General features: G+C 55.5%; 1 protein-coding gene across 1 annotated transcript in view; it reads left to right on the forward strand.

The window, feature by feature from the left end:
• The window catches only part of LRRC75A (leucine rich repeat containing 75A), a 43,848-nt gene extending 23,816 nt beyond the window's left edge, over nt 1-20,032 (forward strand). The window contains exons 2-4 of the mRNA XM_034989662.1: nt 6,375-6,503; nt 16,352-16,467; nt 18,695-20,032. Of these exons, the coding sequence (XP_034845553.1) occupies nt 6,375-6,503; nt 16,352-16,467; nt 18,695-19,235 (786 nt within the window). The 3' untranslated portion in view covers nt 19,236-20,032. The remainder of the gene's footprint in view (nt 1-6,374; nt 6,504-16,351; nt 16,468-18,694) is intronic.
• The last annotated feature ends 230 nt before the right edge of the window (nt 20,033-20,262 follow it).

Here is a 20,262-nt window from a genome sequence, read left to right on the forward strand (position 1 = left end):
TTAATATTTTATTTATTTATTTGATAGAGAGCATGAGCGGGGGTGGAGGGAGAGGGAGAAGCAGGCTTCCCCCTGAGGAGGGAGCCCAGTGCAGGACTCGACTCAATCCCGGGACCCGGGGATCATGACCAATCCCAGGACCCTGAGATCATGACTTGAGCCCCCTGCCCCTGGTCACCACCATTCTACTTTGTGTTTCCCAGTTTGGTCCTTTCTAGATTCCACATATAAGTGAGGTCATCCAGTATTTGTCTTTCTCTGTCTGACTTTTCTCACTTAGCATAATGCCCTCAGGGTCCATCCATGTTGTTGCAAATGGCAGAATTCCTTTTTTCTAAGGGCTGAATAGTATTCCATTGTATGTATATATTTATATACCACATCTTCTTTATCCATTCATCCACGGACAGACACTTAGGTTGTGTCCGTCCCTTGGCTATTGGGAATAATGCTGCAGTGAACATGGAACTGGTAGTCTGTTTTCATTTCCTTTGGGTATATATCCAGAAGTGGGATTGCTGGATTGCATGGTGGTTCTATTTTTAACGTTTTGAGGAAATTGTGTGCTCTTTTAAAAATTATTGAGGACCTCAAAGAGAGATTTTCTTTATGTGGGTTATATCTAGTGGATGTTAGCTACTGTATTAGAAATCGAAACAAAGATATTTTAAAGATTCATGTATTCATTTGGGGGCACCAGTTGGTAGAGCATGCGAGTCTTGATCTCGGGGTCGTGAGTTCAAGCCCCACTTTGGGCATAGAGCTTACTTAAAAAAAAAGATTCGTCTATTTATTCTTTTTTTATTTTTTTAAAGATTTTTTTTATTAATTTATTTGAGAGAGAGAATGAGATAGAGAGAGCATGAGACGGGGGAGGGTCAGAGGGAGAAGCAGACTCCCCACTGAGCAGGCAGCCCGATGCGGGACTCGATCCCGATCCCGGGACTCCAGGATCATGACCTGAGCCGAAGGCAGCCACTTAACCAACTGAGCCACCCAGGCGCCCCTCATCTATTTATTCTTTTTAAATTAATAATCTTGCATGTGAAAGAAATAAAGTTTTACAAAAATAACTACATTTTCCAAAAGAAGAACATTTTTTTTTCCCCTGAAAGAAAGGCCTTTTAATGAAGAGTGTGACAATGATTCACACTTTCGTGAATCTCTTTAATGTGTGGCTTTAAGAGAAGACAGCTGGATGCTCATACCTGCCGCTTCTGCGTTGGGTCTCTGGCTGTGGGTTGTTTTGGTTGAAGTCTGCAAAGAAAATCTAGGTCGTGCTGATAGGTCATTGGAAAAGAGGACCTTGCAGGGCCCCTGAAAGGGACTGGAGACCACACTTGGAGAAATGCTGATCTAATGCTGATCTATGTGGGTCTCAGCTCACTTTTTGGAAAGCCATACCCCTAACCTCAAGCCCATCATCTCTCTTCCCATCGGAACGAGTCCTTAAACCTGGTTCTTCTCACTCAAGTAACAGTGGGACCCCACTTAGGTGAGGTGGAGTGGGCTGGCCATTGGCCCCCTCGGTCCCCTGCGGGTGACACTCCAAGCAAAGTTGCCTCTGGCAGAGACCCAGGCACTGGGTCTGATGTTCCCAGGTTTTCTGATGAGGAGCCCTACGTGCACAGTTCCTAGCGTTGGTGCTGTTTAGACCATCCTGAGGAAGCCCTGTTCCTTACTGCCTTGTACTTTGCAGGGCAGACCTGCCCCTCCAAGGCCAAAGCCATGCCCAGGGTGGCCTGAAGGAGCTCTGTGTGCAGGCAGCGGGTGCTGCTCACCTGTCCCCCTCTTTGTCCCTTCCTGAGAGCCCGGGGCAGAGCCTAGCATGGGAGCAGCTTCAAGTGGGGGCAAAGTTGTGATGCAGGCGTCCCCAGTAAATTCTCCTTGGGGAGAGGGGTGGGGAGGACACCCGAGAGACCGGAAGTACCCCGAGGTCCTTGGGACGCGTGAAATATCCTCAAGCAGCACAAGCGTTCGTTGGTGGGCCGAGGTGGGGTCAAAACAAAGAAATACAGCAATAAAACATGCAGCAGCCTTCGGCCAGCCAGTCTTCCCTGTTACTGCTTCTCGCAACTTCCAGCCCTGGCCCTTCAGGAGCCCCACCCCAGCTGGAATTCACAGGGAGGGCGGTGGCATGACTCACAGTGACCCAAAGCGCAGTGAGCAGGGCCACGTCTGCCTTCCTGGGGGGACCCTCCTCCCCACTCCCCTCCTCCCTGCCTGCCCCCACCTCCCCAAGCAACAGCTGGGTGACCCCAGACAACAGCAGGCCCGGCGCCCAGAGTGACCACGAGGGCAGGAGAACATGGAACGGGGCGGGGGGGGGGGGGTCTGGAAAGAACATTCTGCGTCTTCCCAGACCTGCCCCAGCCTCCGGGCTTCACAACAAGGCTTTTCTTGGTCCTCCCCAGATGGACGGGCCTCTATGGGCAGGGCTGGTAGGAGGACAAGAGCCCAAGCAGACAGCCAGGCCAGGGTTTTCAAACTTTGCTTTGGCCACAGAACTGCTTCTGGGGGTTGCTTTTGTTTTGTTGGGGTTTTTTTGTTTTTGTTTTTGTTTTTTTCTTAACCAAAGGGTGGCCAGCAGAGCTGCTCTGTCAAGAGCTGGGCCCCAAGCCTCGCAGACTTTTCTGGCCTCTCTCGTGTTTGCCATCAGCCCCCAGATCTTGAAAACATGAAAACACGGTTTGGTAACTACGAGTGTGGCTCATCGGCCCATTTCACAGATGGGGCAACAGAGTTCAGGAGGGAAGGAGTCTCTTGCCCACTGACTGACGGTGTGTCGGGGATTGGGTAGAACTGGAATGTGGTGCTTTCTGCAGGGGCCCTCAGGGGACAGGGAGCAGCGACAACTGTAACAGGAGACCAGCATGGCATGGGGTGCACGCTGAGCAGAGGGGTACACGAGGGCAAGGAGGGGGAGGCAGAGGCTGATGTTCAGGCAACAAGTCACAGAGGGGCAGCCCAGCCTGCAGGACAGACAGGAAAGGAAAGATAAACCTATCTCCGGTCCTTCTCCCATGGCCACAAATCCAGCCTCTGACCATGGCAATCACCACCCCTCCATTTCCGCCCACGGGACCCTGCCCTTCCCTCACCTCCCCGCCCCGGGAAAGGGGAGCCTCGGCCCTGTGACACATGGGGCTTCCAAGACCCTAGAACAGAGGCCCATTGACGCCCCCCCTTCCTAAATTCCCAGCCTCCTCCTGCCGCAGGGAGGGTGGGCTGCACTTCTACACATTCCTGAGAAACAGTTTGTGCTTTGAGATCCCACGGGTCCAGGCCCTGCTGACCTAACTCCCAGGTTTTCCAGAGAGGGAGGGTGTGGCTTTTGTCACATTCTCAAATGGGTCCGTGGTCCAAAAAGAGGCCACGAACCACTGCATGAGGAGAGGAGGTGTCTTGCAGAGGGGAGGGGGTGGAGGGAAGGATTGTAGGGTGGGGAGAGCTGTGTCAGTGATATTCTTCTGCATGGTGATTCTTCTGTCTGGTGATATTCTGTCGGAGGCTTTATGTGTTACTTGGTTTTATTTCTCTCACCTACTTGTGATGGTGGGTCGCTGGCTCCATTTTACAGATGAGGAAACTGAGACTCAGTGACATGAGGTAGCTTGCCCAGGACGCAGCCGTGGCCGAGGGATGGAACAAGCCAGGGTAGGGACAGAGGCAAGGTGGTGTTGTATCTGGTTCCACAAAGGCCTTCAGCTCTGGAACCGGGCAAAGCCTCTCTCTGGCAAGCCTCCCTTTGGCAGCATCCACACCAGACCTCGAGCCCCTGCATCTAGGTCCCCAGGAAATTATTTCGGCAGCCAGAGAACCCGACACAGGGCTTCTTGCCTCTGAGGGTCCTTTCTGGTGAATGGAAAACAAGACCCCCAAGACTGGTGTCCGTTCCTTTCTAACAAGGAGGGAGCAAAGTGTCCTTACCGTGGTGGTGGGTAGGACCCGGCCGGAGGGCAGGTTCAGCAAGTCTGAGGCCCAGTCCCCTCCAGATTACCCCAGCAAAGACCCTTTCTTTCTTTGCCCTTAGAAATGTCAGCCACCAAACCTCAGGGCAGCACCTCCACCCTCCAGCCCCGCTCCTGCCCAACTCACTCCCGTGGTAAATAGGCAGAGCAATCCCAAAATGGGCCCCTGGCTGAGGCATAGGCCCACCCCCACCATTCCTGAAATTCTTGTTTAAAACATCTTTATTGGATGGGCGCCTGGGTGGCTCAGTTGGTTGGGCGACTGCCTTCGGCTTGGGTCATGATCCTGGAATCCCGGGATCGAGTCCCGCGTCAGGCTCCCTGCTCAGCAGGGAATCTGCTTCTCTCTCTGACCCTCCCCCATCTCATGTGCTCTCTCTCGCTCTCATTCTCTCTCAAATAAATAAATAAAATCTTTAAAAAATAAAATAAAATAAAACATCTTTATTGGGGCGCCTGGGTGGCCCAGTCGGTGAAGCATCTGCCTTCGGCTCAGGTCATGATCCCAAAGTCCTGGGATCAAGCCCCGTGTCGGGCTCCCTGCTCAGCGGGGAGCCTGCCTCTCCCTCTCCCTCTGCCTGCCTCTCTGCCTACTTGTGCTCTCTCTCTATCTCTCTGTCAAATAAATAAATAAAATCTTTAAAAAAAAATAAAATAAAAAACATCTGTATCATATGTGATTTTTTCTCTTTCATTGTTACTGGGATATAACTGAGTTAGAGCACTGTATAAGTTTAAGGTGCACAGCATAATGATTAAATTACATACGCTATGAAACGATGACCACAGTAAGTTAACATCTTCACCTCGTATAGTTAGGGGGAGAAAAAAAGAGAAAAAAACATGTTCTTTTCTTTGCCATGAGAACTTTTAGGCTGTGTACTCTCTTAGCATCTTTCGAATCTCCTACACCGCAGTGTTAACTATAGTCATCATGTTGTACATTCCATTCCTGAAATCCTGGGCCTTAGTTTCTCCATCTGTAAATTGGGAATCATGATGCCCAGCCTACTTGCCTTAACAGGGATTTCTAAGAATCACCCAGGGAAGGTGTTTGGAAAAGTTCAAGATCCCCCACCGACATGGCAGGGAGGGAACCCCTGCTGGAACTCACCCATCAGCCACATATTTCCTGTCCCCACGGTGCTGGACTCTGGCCACCCAGCCTGTGAGGCTTCCTCTTCTGGGGTAGCTCCGCATGCGGCTTGGGGGCCTAGGGGTCTGGAGGGTGAGGGCAGCAAAAGTGGGTCTCCTTGCTTTCCCTGTCCACCCTGAGTGGCCCCCTTGGTCCTCAGGGTGGGCAGGGGGCAGGAATGCCATCATTCCTGCCATCACGGTCTGGTCTGGGCAAGGCACCAAGGACAACAGGAACTGGGGAGAGGTGTCTGAGAAAAGTCACGGTGTTTACCCATGTTCTTTCACATCTAGAGGGCATAAAGTTTATTCTAACCCTCTAGGGTAGAAAACCATGTTTCTTTGCTTCTCTAAAGCGATTAATGCTGTTTCAGCTTGACTGGTGGGGAATTCAAGCTTTAGTCATGTTTGGGGAGCCTGCTCTTTCCCTGGGGTTGTGCAGGAATCTTGGGGGTCTTATACAGTCCAGAACATTTGGAGCAGGGCCCCTAATCCACACTGGTGGGTCCTAATCCACACTGGTGACTATTCTTGGCCAAGTCCGTGGGGTCCTTTGCTGGTGGGCAAGGATGTCTGCAGAGGCTCCCAGCGGGGGCTCTCAGTGTGTGGTGCCCCCCAAACCCTTGTCCCTCCTCAGGTTTGGGGAACCTCTGCCCCCACCCCACCCAGGGCCCCTTTCCCCCAGAGTCCCTCTCCTCCCTCCTACTTGATATCCTTTCTGAAGGAGCCCTGGGGTTTTCTTCTGGATGCCTGGCCACTTTTCCTTTCAAAACCACAATCCAGAACCCCCACCCCCTCCAAGGCAAAGGAACACTGAGGTTGGGTCATCTACATAAGAAGCAGTAAAAATGACCTCAGAAGCATGAAAAAAACAAGTATCAGTACATAGGACCCTATCAGAGAGCAGGGGGGGTCACGACGCATGCCATTTCCAAGGTTTGCTCTACGTGGAAAGTACCATGACCAGCCCACCTTTGGCTTCGTCCTGGGTTGGGGGGGAGGTCTTCGTCCAGAGGTTGGAGGGCTTGGGAGACATGCATGCACTGGGAAGGCCATCTCTACAGGAGTTTTCCTGGCCCTCTGGAGGAGGTTCTGAGATGCTTTCTTGCAGCTGGGAAAACTTCTTGAAGGAGGGTCTCCTCCCTGGCCAGGGTGTTGGTGGGGGGGGGAGCCCTAAGTCACCTCCAGGGGGCTGTTCTGGGCATGTTGGGTGGGACTCAACGTAGGGCCGGGCCGCCCCTGACCTCTGGGCGTCCTTCACTCTTGCAGGACCTGGGCATGGAGTCGACCTCTCTGGACGACGTTCTGTACCGCTACGCCAGCTTCCGGAACCTGGTGGACCCCATCACACACGACCTCATCATCAGCCTGGCCCGCTACATCCACTGCCCCAAGCCGGTAGGGCAGCTGGGCCTGAGCCGGCCACCTCTGGGGGTGTGAGGCGGGCGCCTTTCTGGTCAGAGCAGCTCAGTGTCCAGGGAGGGCTGGTCGGTACTGCCCGGGGCCCAAGGACGACAGGCCAGCAGGGCCTGAGGTGCCCGCCCTGTCCTAAGTAAGGCCCAGCATCCACTGGTGGGGGCTGCACATGCCACTCTCAGCCCAGGTTGTGTTTGGCCCCCGGGGGTATTAAATCTGGACTCATTGCCAACATTTAAAACTCAGACTGTTTCACACATTTCTCCATATTCAGCTGCCCTCGAACAATGGGACGCTCCAGCAGCATGCATCCCCCATTTCTATAGCACTGGAGCTGAGTAACCACCCCCGTGATGCGGGGCCAGGACCGCGATGTACAGTTGTGTGTCTTGCACCCTGCACAAAGACAGGCAGACGCCGAGGTGGCAGGAGACAGGTCCGATCCAACCCTCTCTCTGCCACCAAGTTACAGGCACCGGTGCAAGGCTGTGTCCATCCAGAGGTGGACTTTTTCTTACTTGCACAAAGGTGCCATGTAAATCCAGCAGTGACCCCGCGTGGTGCTCTCCAGGATGCCTCAGTCCCCAGCACTCCCAATGGCCTTCCTCTCTGAGGCTGAATGTCATTTTACGCTTTGCTCATGCCCACATCTGCCTGGCTTCCAGAGCAGAGAAGGAAAAGCTCCGCGGGCAGGTGCTGCTTAGCCAGCTTCTGGATGGAAGGGCCTGCCCCTCTTCCTCGCGGGGTGCTGGGCCAGCTTAGCCAGAGCTGCCCATCGTGACCCCGGCAGGGAAGGGGAGGGCCAGTGAGGGACAGGGCAGCTCCACTCTGGAATGTTTCTCTCCCATCCTCAATTTCCAGCAGCTTCCAAAAGAAAGGCTTCCAGGAAGCCAGAGCAGGACCCAGGACTGCCTGAGGGAAGCTTCTGCTTCCAGAGTAGGATTGAGGATAAGAGGGAGGAGGTGGTGGTCAACCCCACCCTTCCCTTGGCCAGACACTACAACATTGCTCTGGAGCTGAGCCTCCATCCGGGCCTTTGTCTAGGGCCTTCTCTCTGGCTCCTGGGGCTGTCTGGGGCCAAGACTCTGAGGTGAGGAGCGAGCTCTGAAGGGCTGGGAGCCAGTCTGGGGCAGGTGTGGGGGTGGGTTGGGGCTGGTGGTGGGATGCAGCAGAAGGCAGGGATGTGGGGCTCAAATATGGGATGGTAAGAAAAAGCGGGTAATGAGGGTTGGCAGACTGGGAGCCTCAAAGCCTGGGGAAGAGGGGCTGGTGCCAGGAGCCGCCAGGAAACCAGCTGGGCCTGGAATCACCTTCACTTCTCATTCCGATTCTATCTGGCTCAGCCCGGGGAAGCTGCGAGTAGGGTCTGTCCGAGGCCTAGCAGGTGCCAGACCTCTCTGCCTTTTCTGGAACATGAATTCACATGCCCACGGGTGACCGGGTGACAGATCGCAGGGCACTTGAAGCAGCTCAATTGGAGAGATGTTATTTTATTTTATTTTTTTTAAAGATTTTTATTTATTTATTTGAGAGAGAGGGAATGAGAGACAGAGACCACGAGAGGGAAGAGGGCAGAGGGAGAAGCAGACCCCCTGCCGAGCAGGGAGCCCGATGCGGGACTCGATCCCGGGACTCCAGGATCATGACCTGAGCCGAAGGCAGTCGCTTAACTGACTGAGCCACCCAGGCGCCCGAGAGATGTTATTTTTATGCCCATTTTAGAGTTGAGGAAGACCAAAGTCAGGTAATGAAGCAATCTGCTAATGGGTACACCGCAGGTGTGATTTGGGGCCCAGTTCCGGGCAGAGTGCAGGCTGGTGCTCGGGCGCTGGACCCCTGTGCTCCCAGTGCTCTTGGCGGGGGTGGGGCTTGTGGGGCTGCATCTGGGCTGGAGGAGGAGGGCGGCCTGCCTCCCTCCACATAGGAAGGGCCTGCAAGTGGGTAACTGCCCATGCCAAACCACAGGACACGGGAAGGACAGGTGGCCCAAGGGGTTCTGGGCTGAGATCCATCCCCTCCCGTCTGGGTGGAGACTACAGGGGCCGTACCTGGGGGATCTGAGCTCAGGCTGCTACCACACGTTACCCCTGACTGGGTGGCTTAGAAGCAACAGAATTGTGTTGCTCACAGTTCTGGAAGCTGGAAGTCCAAGATCAGGGTGCCAGCCAGTAAGGTCCAGTTCTGACGAGAGCCCTCTTCCCAGTTTGCAGATGGCTACCTTCTCGTTGTGGCCTCACGATGGTAGAAAACAAGCCAGCTAGCTCTCTGGCTTCTTATAACCCTCATGACCTCATCTAATCCTACTTTCCCCCCTAAACGCCCCACCTCCAGACACCATCACCCTGAGATGGGGTTCAACCTATGAGTTGGGGGGTGGGGGACACAAACATTGGGTCCCCTGCCTGGGTGTAGCTTTCTCAGGCCTCTTCATTAGCTGAACTGTGTTTTCCTCAACTCCAAAGGCGAATGACAATACCCTCTCCTGGAGAGCCCTTTGGAGAGTTCAGTGAACTGATTCAGGAGAATGTTCCTGGCACAGCTGAGCACCCTATACACAGACGCTAAGCTGTACCTAGTCAGTGAGCACCCACCGTGGGCCAAGCAGGTTGCTCAGACCCAGCAGGTCCGTGGTGGGACACTGAGGCAGGGAGTGGGCTCAGAGTCTTGGAGAACGAGGGGCCGGCCTCTGATTTCCCGATTTCCAGAGCCAGCCAGGGGTGTCAGCCCTGTCGGAGGCCTCGGGGCCTGGCTGGTTCCCCTTAGCCATACCCAAGGCCATGAGGCAGGGGAGGCCCTTTGGAAGGACTGTCCTGGTTGTGGTTGAGGCCAGGGTGGGAGGTCCTGGTTCTGGGGCCCCGGAGCTGGGAATAAGGACAGCCCCTGATTGCACCATCCCCAAAACCTGAGCTGGCTCGGGGCTGGCCAGGACTTCCTGTTCTTAGCTCTTTCATCTGAGAACTTCAGATCAGAGATGTCAAGACCATCAGCCATGAGGGGCCATCGCCCTCAGTGGAGACATGAGACAAAGGAAATAGCCCTTCCTCGTCCAATCTCGGTGAAGCATCCACCGGACCAATAACTCCACCAGCAAGATGACCCCCTCAAATGAGTCCCAGCCTACCCAAAGTCCCCTCCTGTGTCCCAGCTGGACATGGGCCTAGGCCCTAGAAGGCGGTGGGTCTGTGTGTGCCCCGAGAAGGAGGGGACAGGCAAAACCCCATCCCTCCCATGACTGTGTGTGATCCATCCACAGCCCAGCTTCCAGCTCAAAAGTCACCCACCTCTTGGACATCTCTGCCTGGGTGTCCCTGATTCGCCACCCCTCCCCCACCCAAAACTCATCCCACCATCAGCACAGATCATGTAGCGGGAAAGTTCAGAGACCCCTTCCTTCCCTGGGCCCCAGCGCCAGCCCCGCACATCCCACCATGCCTCCCGGCCCTCTGCTCCGGGAGCAGCCAGGGAGCAATCTGCAAGGGAAATTGGATCACCTAAGTACCTCGCTGAGAAGCCTTCCATGTTGGGGTGGTGTCGTACTTTCACTAAAACCCAAACCCCGTTCGTGGCCCCGCCTGAATCTCCTGTCTCATCCTCTCCGCTCTGTTCACTCGGCTCTGGCCCCGTGGGCCTCCTCTCGGTTCCTGGAGCATCCAGGTCCTCTCCTACCTCCAGGGACCTTGCTGCCACCTCTGCCTGGGCTCCCCGGCTCCTCCATTCAGGCTCAGCCTCACGGTCGCCTCTCCAGAACCTTCTGTGACCAGCCTCATTGACATAGCTCCCCCCCATCAGCCCGCGCCCTGTTGACGGCTTCATTTCACTCACTGGTCTCCCAAGTCATCTGGCTTATTTATTTGTCAGCTGGCATATTGTCTGCCTTCCCCCAGGCGAACAGCAGTATTGCCAAAGGGACAGGAGATGACATCTGTGTTGCTCGTAGTTACATCTTGCATCAGGCAGGGCCCTGGCGGGAAGCGGGCCAGCACATTCCATTGTGAATTTTCGGGAGTTTAATAATGGGACTATTTCCAGGGTTGTGGGCAGGGGGAAGGAAGCCAACGGGGGATACTGAGACACCCCAAAAACTAGCAGCAGTAGGAAGCTGTTATCAGAAAGAGGCCATGGGTACAAGCCATGACCGGAGCCGTGATCAGAGCCGAGAACACCTTTTCCAGAATCGTGCTGTATTTTTTATTGTGTGTAGCAAATGACCCCAGAACTCGGCGGCTTAAAACAGTCGACATTTATCCCTGTGCAGTCTCTGTAGCGTGACTAGGTAGTTCTAGCTTAGGGTCCCTCAAGACAGTGGCCAGGGCTACAGGGATCTACAGGCTTGGCAGAGAGTGGCAGGCCCCCTTCCGGGCTGGCCCATTCCTTGGCTGCTGACAGGAGGCCCCAGTTTCTTGCCATGTGGGTCTCTCCATAGGACCGCTTGAGCTTTTCCCACGATGGGTAGCTGGCTTATCCCAGAGCAGGTGATCCAAGAAAAGAGGCAGGCAGACACCACAGTGTCTTTTATGACCTCGCCACATTCTATGCATCACCCAGATCAACCCTGATGCAGTGCAGCAGACTACGGGAGGGAGCAATGACAGGAGGCCAGGATCCGTGGGGGCCGTCTCGGAGGCTGGCTGCCACACCACAGGCTAAAGCCGAGAGGGTGAGAATGGGAAGGATCTTTCCTCCTGCCCTCGGATCTCACTCCAATCACTCTCATTAGCTGAGCCCAACTGGAAGCCGGGGCAGGAGGGCCGGCGGTGCTGTCTATAGAGTTCAGCCTTCCAGGCACCGAGAAGAGCAGAGAATGGACTCAGGGTAGGGAGTAAAGGCAAAGCCCAGCAAGTCTCCCCATATCTGGAGGAGCATCCAGCTTGTAGGAGGAAGGACAGTCAATATCTGATGAATGAATTTATGAATGAGTGAGGGAAGCCTTTGGGCTCCCAGTAGTGGCGGGCTGTGCTTGTTTGGGGTCTGGGGGAAGCGTACAAAGGGGCCTGGGGAAGCCAAGATGGCAGGTGGGAGTCACCATCTGACAGGTGAGAGGTGGAGCAGGGTCCGGGTGCTTGTGGGACTGCAGTCTGCCTTGAGCATCTTTCCTGATAAGTCAGTGAGAGTCCCTCAGGGTCCTCTCCAGGGCCCTGGGCAGAGGCGGGGCCGGGGGGGGGGGTGCCCAGTGCTGCGGGCCCCTCGCTCCACCCTGCGATGCCCAACCACCCCAGACTTGCATCATGCCCCTCTCCTTCCTTCTTCCTTTTCCATGGGTGGCAGGAAGAGCGGCAGAATTGATTCCACAAACCGCCTTTGAGCCTCGGGTGTGGGTGAGGGTTCTGTTGCGCGTCAAGCTAGGAAGAGAATTTATCCTGATACCCAGGGGCCCCATGGGGCCCAAAGGCAGCCAAGCTTGGAAGGAGGGGCCACAAGGACAGAAGAAACGCAGGGCAGGCATCTCTCCATCCCTCCTCTCGGCTCCCCCGGACCTCCCTCTCCATTCTCGGGGCTCTGAGTCTACTCGGGGCGGCGTCCAGCCCTGGGAGCGGACGGGGGTGTGTCTCGTCGCCAGGAAAGGGCTGGTTGGCTGCGCTCTGCCAGTGCCCGCTTCTGGGCCAATCAGCTGCAGCTTGGCATGGGGTCTGGTTGCACAAAGGGGCTGCTGGGCCTCACCACTTTGAGCCTCCCTCCCCTTCCAGCCCCTGCCTCCCCGCCCCCCTTCTCCAGCTCTGAGCCAGTCCTGCTTTGTCCTCTTCTCCGTGGGAGGGAGACCTGGAGGGGGCTTCGAAAACTCCACGGAGTTGCGGGGGTGTGGGGGGGGATTCGATGGGCTTGCAAATGATAGAAACCCCTCGAACCCACCTAGGCCAAAGATTTATCCCCGGGAGGGCAGCGCAGGGCGGGATGGCAGGTTGGGAAGGATGCCAGCCTCGGAGCCGGGCTTTTGCGTCCTGATTCCATCTCACAAGCTGTGGGGCTTGCCAGTGTAGTCAGCTTCTTTGTGCCTCCGTTCCCTCATTTGTAAAGTGGGGGTAATGGTAGCGCCCGTTTCATAGGATCGTTGCGAGTTACGGGATTGTGAAGAGCTCGTGCAGGAAGCGCAGGGGCGACGCCTAACAGAGCAGAGGCGCAGTAAACGGTAGCTGTTGTTCACGTAGCCCAGACGAACAGAAGGGAGCTCTCACTTCTGTGAGGACACGAGCTCACGTTGCGTCTCAAATCGCCCGTGAGGTGACCGTATCTGTTGTCCTTGTTGGTGAGGAAACAGGCTTGCTCAGTCTCCCAGGCGGGGAACGGCCGTGCGCGGTCAACCCATTGCGGCGCCCTGCACATAGCTGCCCCCTTGTGGCAGTGCCGGCGCACTGCGGCGGCTGCTTTGCCGCCTTTTCCTCTCTTTGTTTCTCTCTTCACAGCCCAGGCCCAGAGGATGACACCCCCGCCCCCACGCCCGCCGCCCCCCGGAAGTGGCTGAACGAGCAGCCGAAGCTGAGTTGGAGCAGGTGCCGTGGGAGAGTGGCGATGTTCTGGCCCCGGGGTGGTCCCAGGAGTGAAGCTGGGCCGACCACCCAGTCCCACCTCTCCCTCCCTCGGGCTTCTTGTCTCTCAAGCTTTTGAACTGGTGTTTCTCCAACTTGGCGCCACAGGAATCATGCGTAGAGCCTTTTAAAAAAAAATCCCTGCGTGCAAGATGCCCACCCATGCTGGGGGTGGCCCAGGCAGGGTTTTTAAAAGCTCCTTGGTGATTCCAGGGTGCAAGGGCCCCAAGTGAAGAAGCTCTCAATGGGCCATCTCTACTGTTACCTCCCATCCTCCCTTTGGCCTCCAGAGTTGGCCTTCACCGGGCCCCCCCATGACCGCCCCTCCCTGAGCCTCTTCTGGCCAAGGCCTCCTCACTGGAGTCCCGCCAGCCCTTCTTCTCCTTGGTGCCCTTGGCTACACTGTGCCTTGTCCATCCCTTCAGGTCCGGTGTGTCCTCCCCTTTCCCCGTCAGCTCATTCCACGGCCAGGGGGTAGATCAGAGGCTGGTGAATGTGTCTTGAGCCCCAGCCTCATAAATCCAATTGCATCTCCCGGGAGGGGTCCCTAGGCCCCTCAAACTCCACGTGGTTCCAAGTGAGCCGCGCATTCCCCTGTCCTGCCTTTTCATCCCCTTCTCTCCCGAAGCCCCTCGCCTTCTACCCAGGTCCCAAGCCCAAAGCCTGGATCCTTCCTTATCCCCGCCCTGCCCACACCCTCTCCATCCCGCGCACTGTCAGTCCAGTGTGCGGGCCCCCATCACTTTCGGGGCTTTCTGCAGGCCTGGCAGGGGTGCCCCAAACCACACAAAGCAGATGGGACTGGCCCTGAACCACTCTCTGTCGGAGGGACAGTCCCAAAATGCAAACGTGATCCTGCTCTTCTTCCTCCATTGAGCCCTTGTCTGCTTTTCCTGCTTCCCATCTCACACACCCGTACGAGGAGGCTCAGCAAGAAACTAAGCTCTAGAATCAGAACATGGCAACCCAGGGAATGCGAGTGTAATCGCCTGAAGCGACAGGTGACATTTATCAGACAGGCAGGCCAGGGCAGGAGGAAGTGAGGTCCTGGGAGAACCAGAGACCAGAGGTGCTCTCTACACCGATTCTATTCCGTCTTGAGCCTCTGTCCCCTGGATCCCTGCTCAGATGCTTCACCTCTTCGGATCCTCAACACCCCCTTTTCCTACCTCTTCTCCCTCTCGTCTCCCGTCCTCAGGGTCTTCTTCTCTTGCCTTGCCAACAGCTCCAGCCCTGCTCTCTATGCCTCAGTTTCCTCCTCTGTAAAATGGGGCTAATGAAAGCAGTTCAGCTCTGGGGTGTTGTGGGAATTCCATGAAGTCCTAGCGTAAGGTCCGTGTGCAGCAATCCAGGTGACAGATGACAGTGGCTTGGACCAACGTGGTAGCCGTGGAGGTGGCGAGAAGTGACCAGACCCCAGATTGTCCCCTGCTCCTGTAACACCCCCAACACCCAAACCTTTGCACACATTTCCTCCTCACTCGGGGATGCCTCTTGTTTCTTCTCTCCATGCAAAAATCACGAACCCATCCGCCCTGAAAACCCCAACTCACAGGTGAGCCTTGCGGGGAGGAGTCATCCCCTTTACCCTGCCAGAGTTTTGCATGTCTTTGTTGCTCTTCTAGTTACTGAGGTAGTGAGCATTCCTGCAGAGCTTGCTGTGAGCTGAGCGACAGTCACAGGCCTCTGCAAATAGTGACTCATTGCATTCTCACAAAATGCCCCGTGAGTTGGGTTCTGTTATCCCTTCACGGAGGAGGATTGAAGGTCAAGTGACTTGCCCAAGGTCACAGAGGAGGTAGCAAAGCAAGGGTTCATATCCACATGGTTTGTCTCCGAGTCCCTGCTCTTAAGTACTTAATATGCTGAGTCTCCATTAGCAGAGTGATGATGGTAACAACCGTCAAGCTGACCTTTATTGAGTGCTCACTGTGTGCCAGGCACTGGACGTGAGCTTGTGGTTGAACTTCACACGCTCTTGGCACCCCCCTCCCCCAGGGCTTGGTGACTGTCTATTGAGTTGACTTCCCTTGGGATGGAGATGGAGTCTCTAGCATCTCTCTGCTGCACACATTAACCCAACGTAAGTTTGTCAGGGCCTCCATAACAAAATACCACTTAAACAACAGAAATTTATTTTCTCATAGCTGTGAAGGCTGGAGGTCCAAGATCAAGGTGTTGGCAGGGTTGGTTGCTTTTGAGTCCTCTCCTTGGCTTCTCCAGGGTCCTCACATGGTCTCTATGCGTGTCTGTGACCTAATCTCTTTTCATGAGGACACCAGTCATTTTGGATTGGGGCCCACCCCAAATGACCTCATTTTAACTGAATTGCTCTCTAGAGGCCCTATTTCCACATATAGTCACAGTCCGAGATACCTGGGTTGAGGACTTAAATTTAAGAACTTGGGTGGGACACAATTGAGGACATAATGCCCAGGGTTTCAAACGCAAAAGCTGACGGGCCTGCAGCGCCTGGCTCAGTCGGTAGAGCATGCGACTCTTGTTCTCGGAGTCATGAGTTCAAGCCCCACATCGGGTGTAGAGCTTATTAAAAAAAAAAAAATGTTGGGGCGCCTGGGTGGCTCAGTTGGTTAAACGGCTGCCTTCAGCTCAGGTCATGATCTCAGGGTCCTGGGATCGAGCCCCATATCGGGCTCCCGACTCAGTGGGGAGTCTGCTTCTCCCTCTCCCTCTGCTGCTCTCTCGCTCACACGCTCTTTCTCTCAAATAAATGAATAAAATATTTTAAAAAATAAATTGAAAAAAATGCTGATGGGCCAGACAGATTACAGTAGATGAATGAACTGTGCTGGAAAAGACCTGGACTCCTCACTTGTTTATTTTCCCACTTGTGACATCATAAAAATATTTCCCTTTCTTCTTCTTGCCTAGAACAATTGCCTGGCACCTAGTAGGTGCTCAGTAAACCTTTGTTGAGCAAACGAGTGAGCAGAACGGCCCTGGCCACTGGGGAGAGGCAGGGACCATGATGAATATTGGATCAGGGATCAGCCAGCACTCAGCTCTGGTCAACTGTCAGATTGTGAATGTAGAGTTTTAGATCAATCTCAATTTTGCCACGATAGCAACTAATTCGCAGAAACCAGGGAGAGCCATTGTGCAGATCAATTTGCAAGCAACTGCTTTCTGCTAAGGGGGCCCAGCGGGAGCCAGCAGAGCAAACGTCCCCCAGCTCAGCCTGGGGGTGCCATGCTCATCCCATGGAGACAGGAAGCTGGAGGGGAGCGCCTGGTCTCCCCGGCCCGTTCCAGTGACTCAGGGGCCTCCTGCCTGTGGTTGTCTCTGCAGGAAGGCGATGCGCTGGGCGCCATGGAGAAGCTATGCCGGCAGCTGACCTACCACCTGAGCCCCCACTCCCAGTGGAGGCGGCACCGGGGGCTGGTGAAGAGGAAGCCACAGGCCTGGTGAGTCTCAGTCACCTGAGCCGGATCTTCCCTGCCCCCGCCCGGCCTCCTTCTAGAAGGGCAGCCCAGAGCGAATCCATGCCAGGCTGGGCTACACAGCACTCCCTCCCAGGGGTGAATGGAGGAGCTAGAGCCAGGGGGGTTGCCTTGGAAGGTGCCTGAAGGAGATGAGATTGAAGGAGAGTTCGGGGTTGGGTGGAGAGAGGAGCCAGGAGGGCATTCCGGGTGGGCATGAGCCATGAGGGGAGCTGCCGGTGGGGCCCTCCCTGGTCTGTGGGTTGGGAACCGGGGAGTCTGGGCCCATTCAGAAGGGGTGGGTGGGGAGGAAGACATGAGGCCTTCTAATTCCTGGTGTGCCAAATGTGGGCACTCCCACTGGATCCCCTATTTCTCCTGGATATCTCCTAGGTTGACCCAGACCCCAGCCATGCCCCTGGGCCACGCAGCAGTGAGAAGCCTCAAGGGTTTTTATGGCCCCCTGAAGAAGATTGGGGGTTTGGGGGCACATGGGACACAGAACCTGTGGGCGGAGACAGCTAGCACCGTTGGAAGCAAGTAAAGGGGAGCCTAGGACGTTAGGCTTTCTGGAGGGAGCACCCCTGCTTTTCTTGTACATGACCATGGGGCAGAATGGCTGGTGTCCTTCCCCTAGACTGGGTAGGGACAGGACTGCCCTCCCTCACTGACAAGAGCTCTGGTTCCTCTTTCCCTTCTGGACTCTTCCACCCCGAAGCCAGGAGAGGAGCTGGATCCTGGAATGCATCCCCAGGTGAAGGAAGAGAGTGAGTCAAGGATGGGGCTCTAACTGGGCTGAAGTCAGGAGCTGTACATGGGGACAGAGCAGAGCGGGAGGACCCGTGGGACCTGGAATGCCACGAGGAGTCTGTGACCTAGTTCTTTAGGGTTGAAAAGCTAGAAACGTGAGCTCTGCTGGAATCCAGGAGCCTCCTCTTCAGTCTCCCCAGCACTCCTGCAGGCTTCGTCCATTCTTCATTTCAAAAGCCTCACTCCCCTCGGGAGGCTTCCCATCACACTAGTCAGTGCCTAGGACAGTGCCTGACACACAGCGGGAGCTTAAAACCCCTGCTGAAGGAGTGAATGAGGTAGGGGCTATTACTGTCGCCATTTGACTGGCCACGATCACCCAGCTGCTAAGGGGCAGGGCTGAATTCAAACCCCAGGCTCAGGTCGTTAACCACACGCTACCTATCTCCCAGGTGTAATGGGTCTGCTTTATTAGTGACACTGACCACAGCCAGTCCTTCGGTCACCCTGAACAAATGCCCCGCAATGTTTCAAGCACTTAGAGGTCACGCTCTGAGAGGCAAGAGGAGGAAGCTGTAAGCAGCCTTCCAGCTTCAGATCTCGAGGATAGAGACTTAACGTTGTTTTGCCAAGAGGAAGTCCAAGGCGTGATCCTTGGGCTGCTAACGTTAACCTGTGTTCTTGAAACAGGCTGTGAGCCCCCTCTACCTTCCTCTCTCCCACCGTTAGGACCCCAGGGCTTGTCTGGGGTACCTGGAAATGGGCAGCTCTGGCCGCAGAGCATGGACCAGGAAGAAGAGCAAGGAGTACCAGATGGCAGGGAGTGGAAGGGGGTGCAGAGCCCTGAGCCTCCAGGAGTCAGCAGCTACCGCCCCCCCCAGGCTCAGAGCCCCTGCACCTTCCCCTAAGGGCTCTCCCTAAGGATTGCCCATCTGATGGGCAAGACTGTCTTGGAACACAGGCCTCAAGAGACTTTGTGCTGCTCTTGGGGAAGCAGGAAGCTCAGTCTAGATGATTCATACTGTCATCAGCAAATATTCATTCATCATTCTCGCGTACACAAGGCACTGTTCTAAATGCTCTGCATCCATTATCTCTTGTTAACAATTCTGCGGTACTCAATTAGCTCCCTTGTTCAGGTAAGTAAGTGAGGCACAGAGAAGTCAGGGAACTGATTAGAGCTCACGCGAGTAGGAAGAAGAGTTAAGATGCAAACCCAGGCACTACAGCCCTAGAATGTACCCTTAGTCACTGCAGAAACCTCTGGGTCTTTCCCCCGTGGTCCCTCAAGCTCTGGGCAGCTGGGCCCAGCCAGGCTGAGATGCGAGGTGGTGCCGGGGACCAGAGATCTTTGGTTTCTCCCATCCCTGGAGCCGCAGAGCAGAGTTCAGTGCTGGCCACTGCTGCGTCCAGAAGGCCGGCCCCACTTGCTTGAACCTGGCTTGTCGCTTCTCCCCCGCAGCCTCAAAGCTCTCCTGGCTGGGAGCCCTCCGGACAACACCGTGGACCTGTCAGGCATCCCGCTGACCTCCCGGGACCTGGAGCGGGTGACCAGCTACCTGCAGCGCTGCGGGGAGCAGGTGGATAGCGTGGAGCTGGGCTTCACGGGCCTCACGGATGACATGGTCCTGCAGTTGCTGCCCGTGCTCAGCACACTGCCCCGCCTCACCACGCTAGCACTCAACGGCAACCGGCTGACGCGGGCCCTGCTGCGTGACCTCACCGACACCCTCAAGGACCCCAGCAAGTTCCCCAACGTCACGTGGATCGACCTGGGCAACAATGTGGACATCTTTTCATTGCCCCAGCCCTTCCTGCTCAGCCTGCGCAAGCGCTCCCCGAAGCAGGGCCATCTACCCACCATCCTGGAGCTGGGCGAGGGCCCAGGCAGTGGGGAGGAGGCCCGCGATGGCACAGTGGGCCAGGATGACCCTGGGGGAGGCCCTCTGGATCCTGCCAAAGACCATGAGGGCAGGGAGACTGTAGGTGCAGTTCAGACATGACACAGAAGTGGGGGTCCTCACCAGGGAGTCCTGGTGGGGTAGGAGGACTGAGGCAGGCGAGGGGGCCCCCACTGGGGGCCTCAGGCGATCACCCAAAATTGGCCTGGGCAGCCCCACTCACTGGAGCCAGACTGTAGCAACTGGGAGGGGGGCTGTGTAATTCTTCCCTTCAGTCCTCTCCACTTCCCCCTCTTGTCAATCTCATCTGCCTTTTGGGTCCTGAGAAATCCTACGTGGCTTGAGGGGCAGTAGCCCTCAGCCTCCCCAGATTTGTGGGTGGTCTGTTTATAGAGATGAAAGCTTGAGCTCATGTGGGTAAGAACTTATCCCAGGAATGGAGTGTAGTTTCGGCCCTACACCTAACCCAGTATTTCCTGATAGAATCCTTTTTTTCTACCCTAACACCTGGCTGAAGGAGGTTGGGGTAGAGGCACTGACCAGCTCCCCAGAGACTCCCAGAGCCTAGTCCCCATCTTAGAAAGTGGTCTACCTCTCCTCCCTGTGAAGCCCTGGGGGGTCCGAGGAACCACTTCCCAGTCGCAGCCTCCATTTAAGCCCACACTTCCACCGGGGATTCCAGGCCCTGCCCTGGGGACCAGCCACCCTCTACCCTTCAAGTGTCCTAGATGCCCACATACACGGCATGCACCCAGAAACCCCCCACCATCCCCCTGACCCAGGCTAAGACTACCAGACCTTTGGTAGGGCTGCATTGTTCCAAGTCAGAGTACTTCCCTTCAAAGGATTTTAAAGACCTTTTTCTCAGTTTCTGGTGGAGTCCCCAAAGAAGTCATCAAGGGTAACCAGGCTCACTCCCAAAAACCTATCATGGAAGGCTCCTAAACAACCCGAGACCATGAAAATGAGGTTAGACTTGCAACTCTTAGCAGATCTAGTACCACCCAGCAAGACAGCTAGGAGACAGGGAGAAACTAGAGGTTCCCAAGGAGTGTGTGAACAATGGTTTTCACCCTCTCTTCCCCCTACTCAAGACCTACCAGCTGAAAATCCCTTCTAGGCACAATAA

Source organism: Mirounga leonina, unplaced genomic scaffold, assembly GCF_011800145.1.
Source record: "Mirounga leonina isolate KUSES-001 unplaced genomic scaffold, KU_Mleo_1.0 Mir_488, whole genome shotgun sequence".
Taxonomy (NCBI): domain Eukaryota; kingdom Metazoa; phylum Chordata; class Mammalia; order Carnivora; family Phocidae; genus Mirounga; species Mirounga leonina.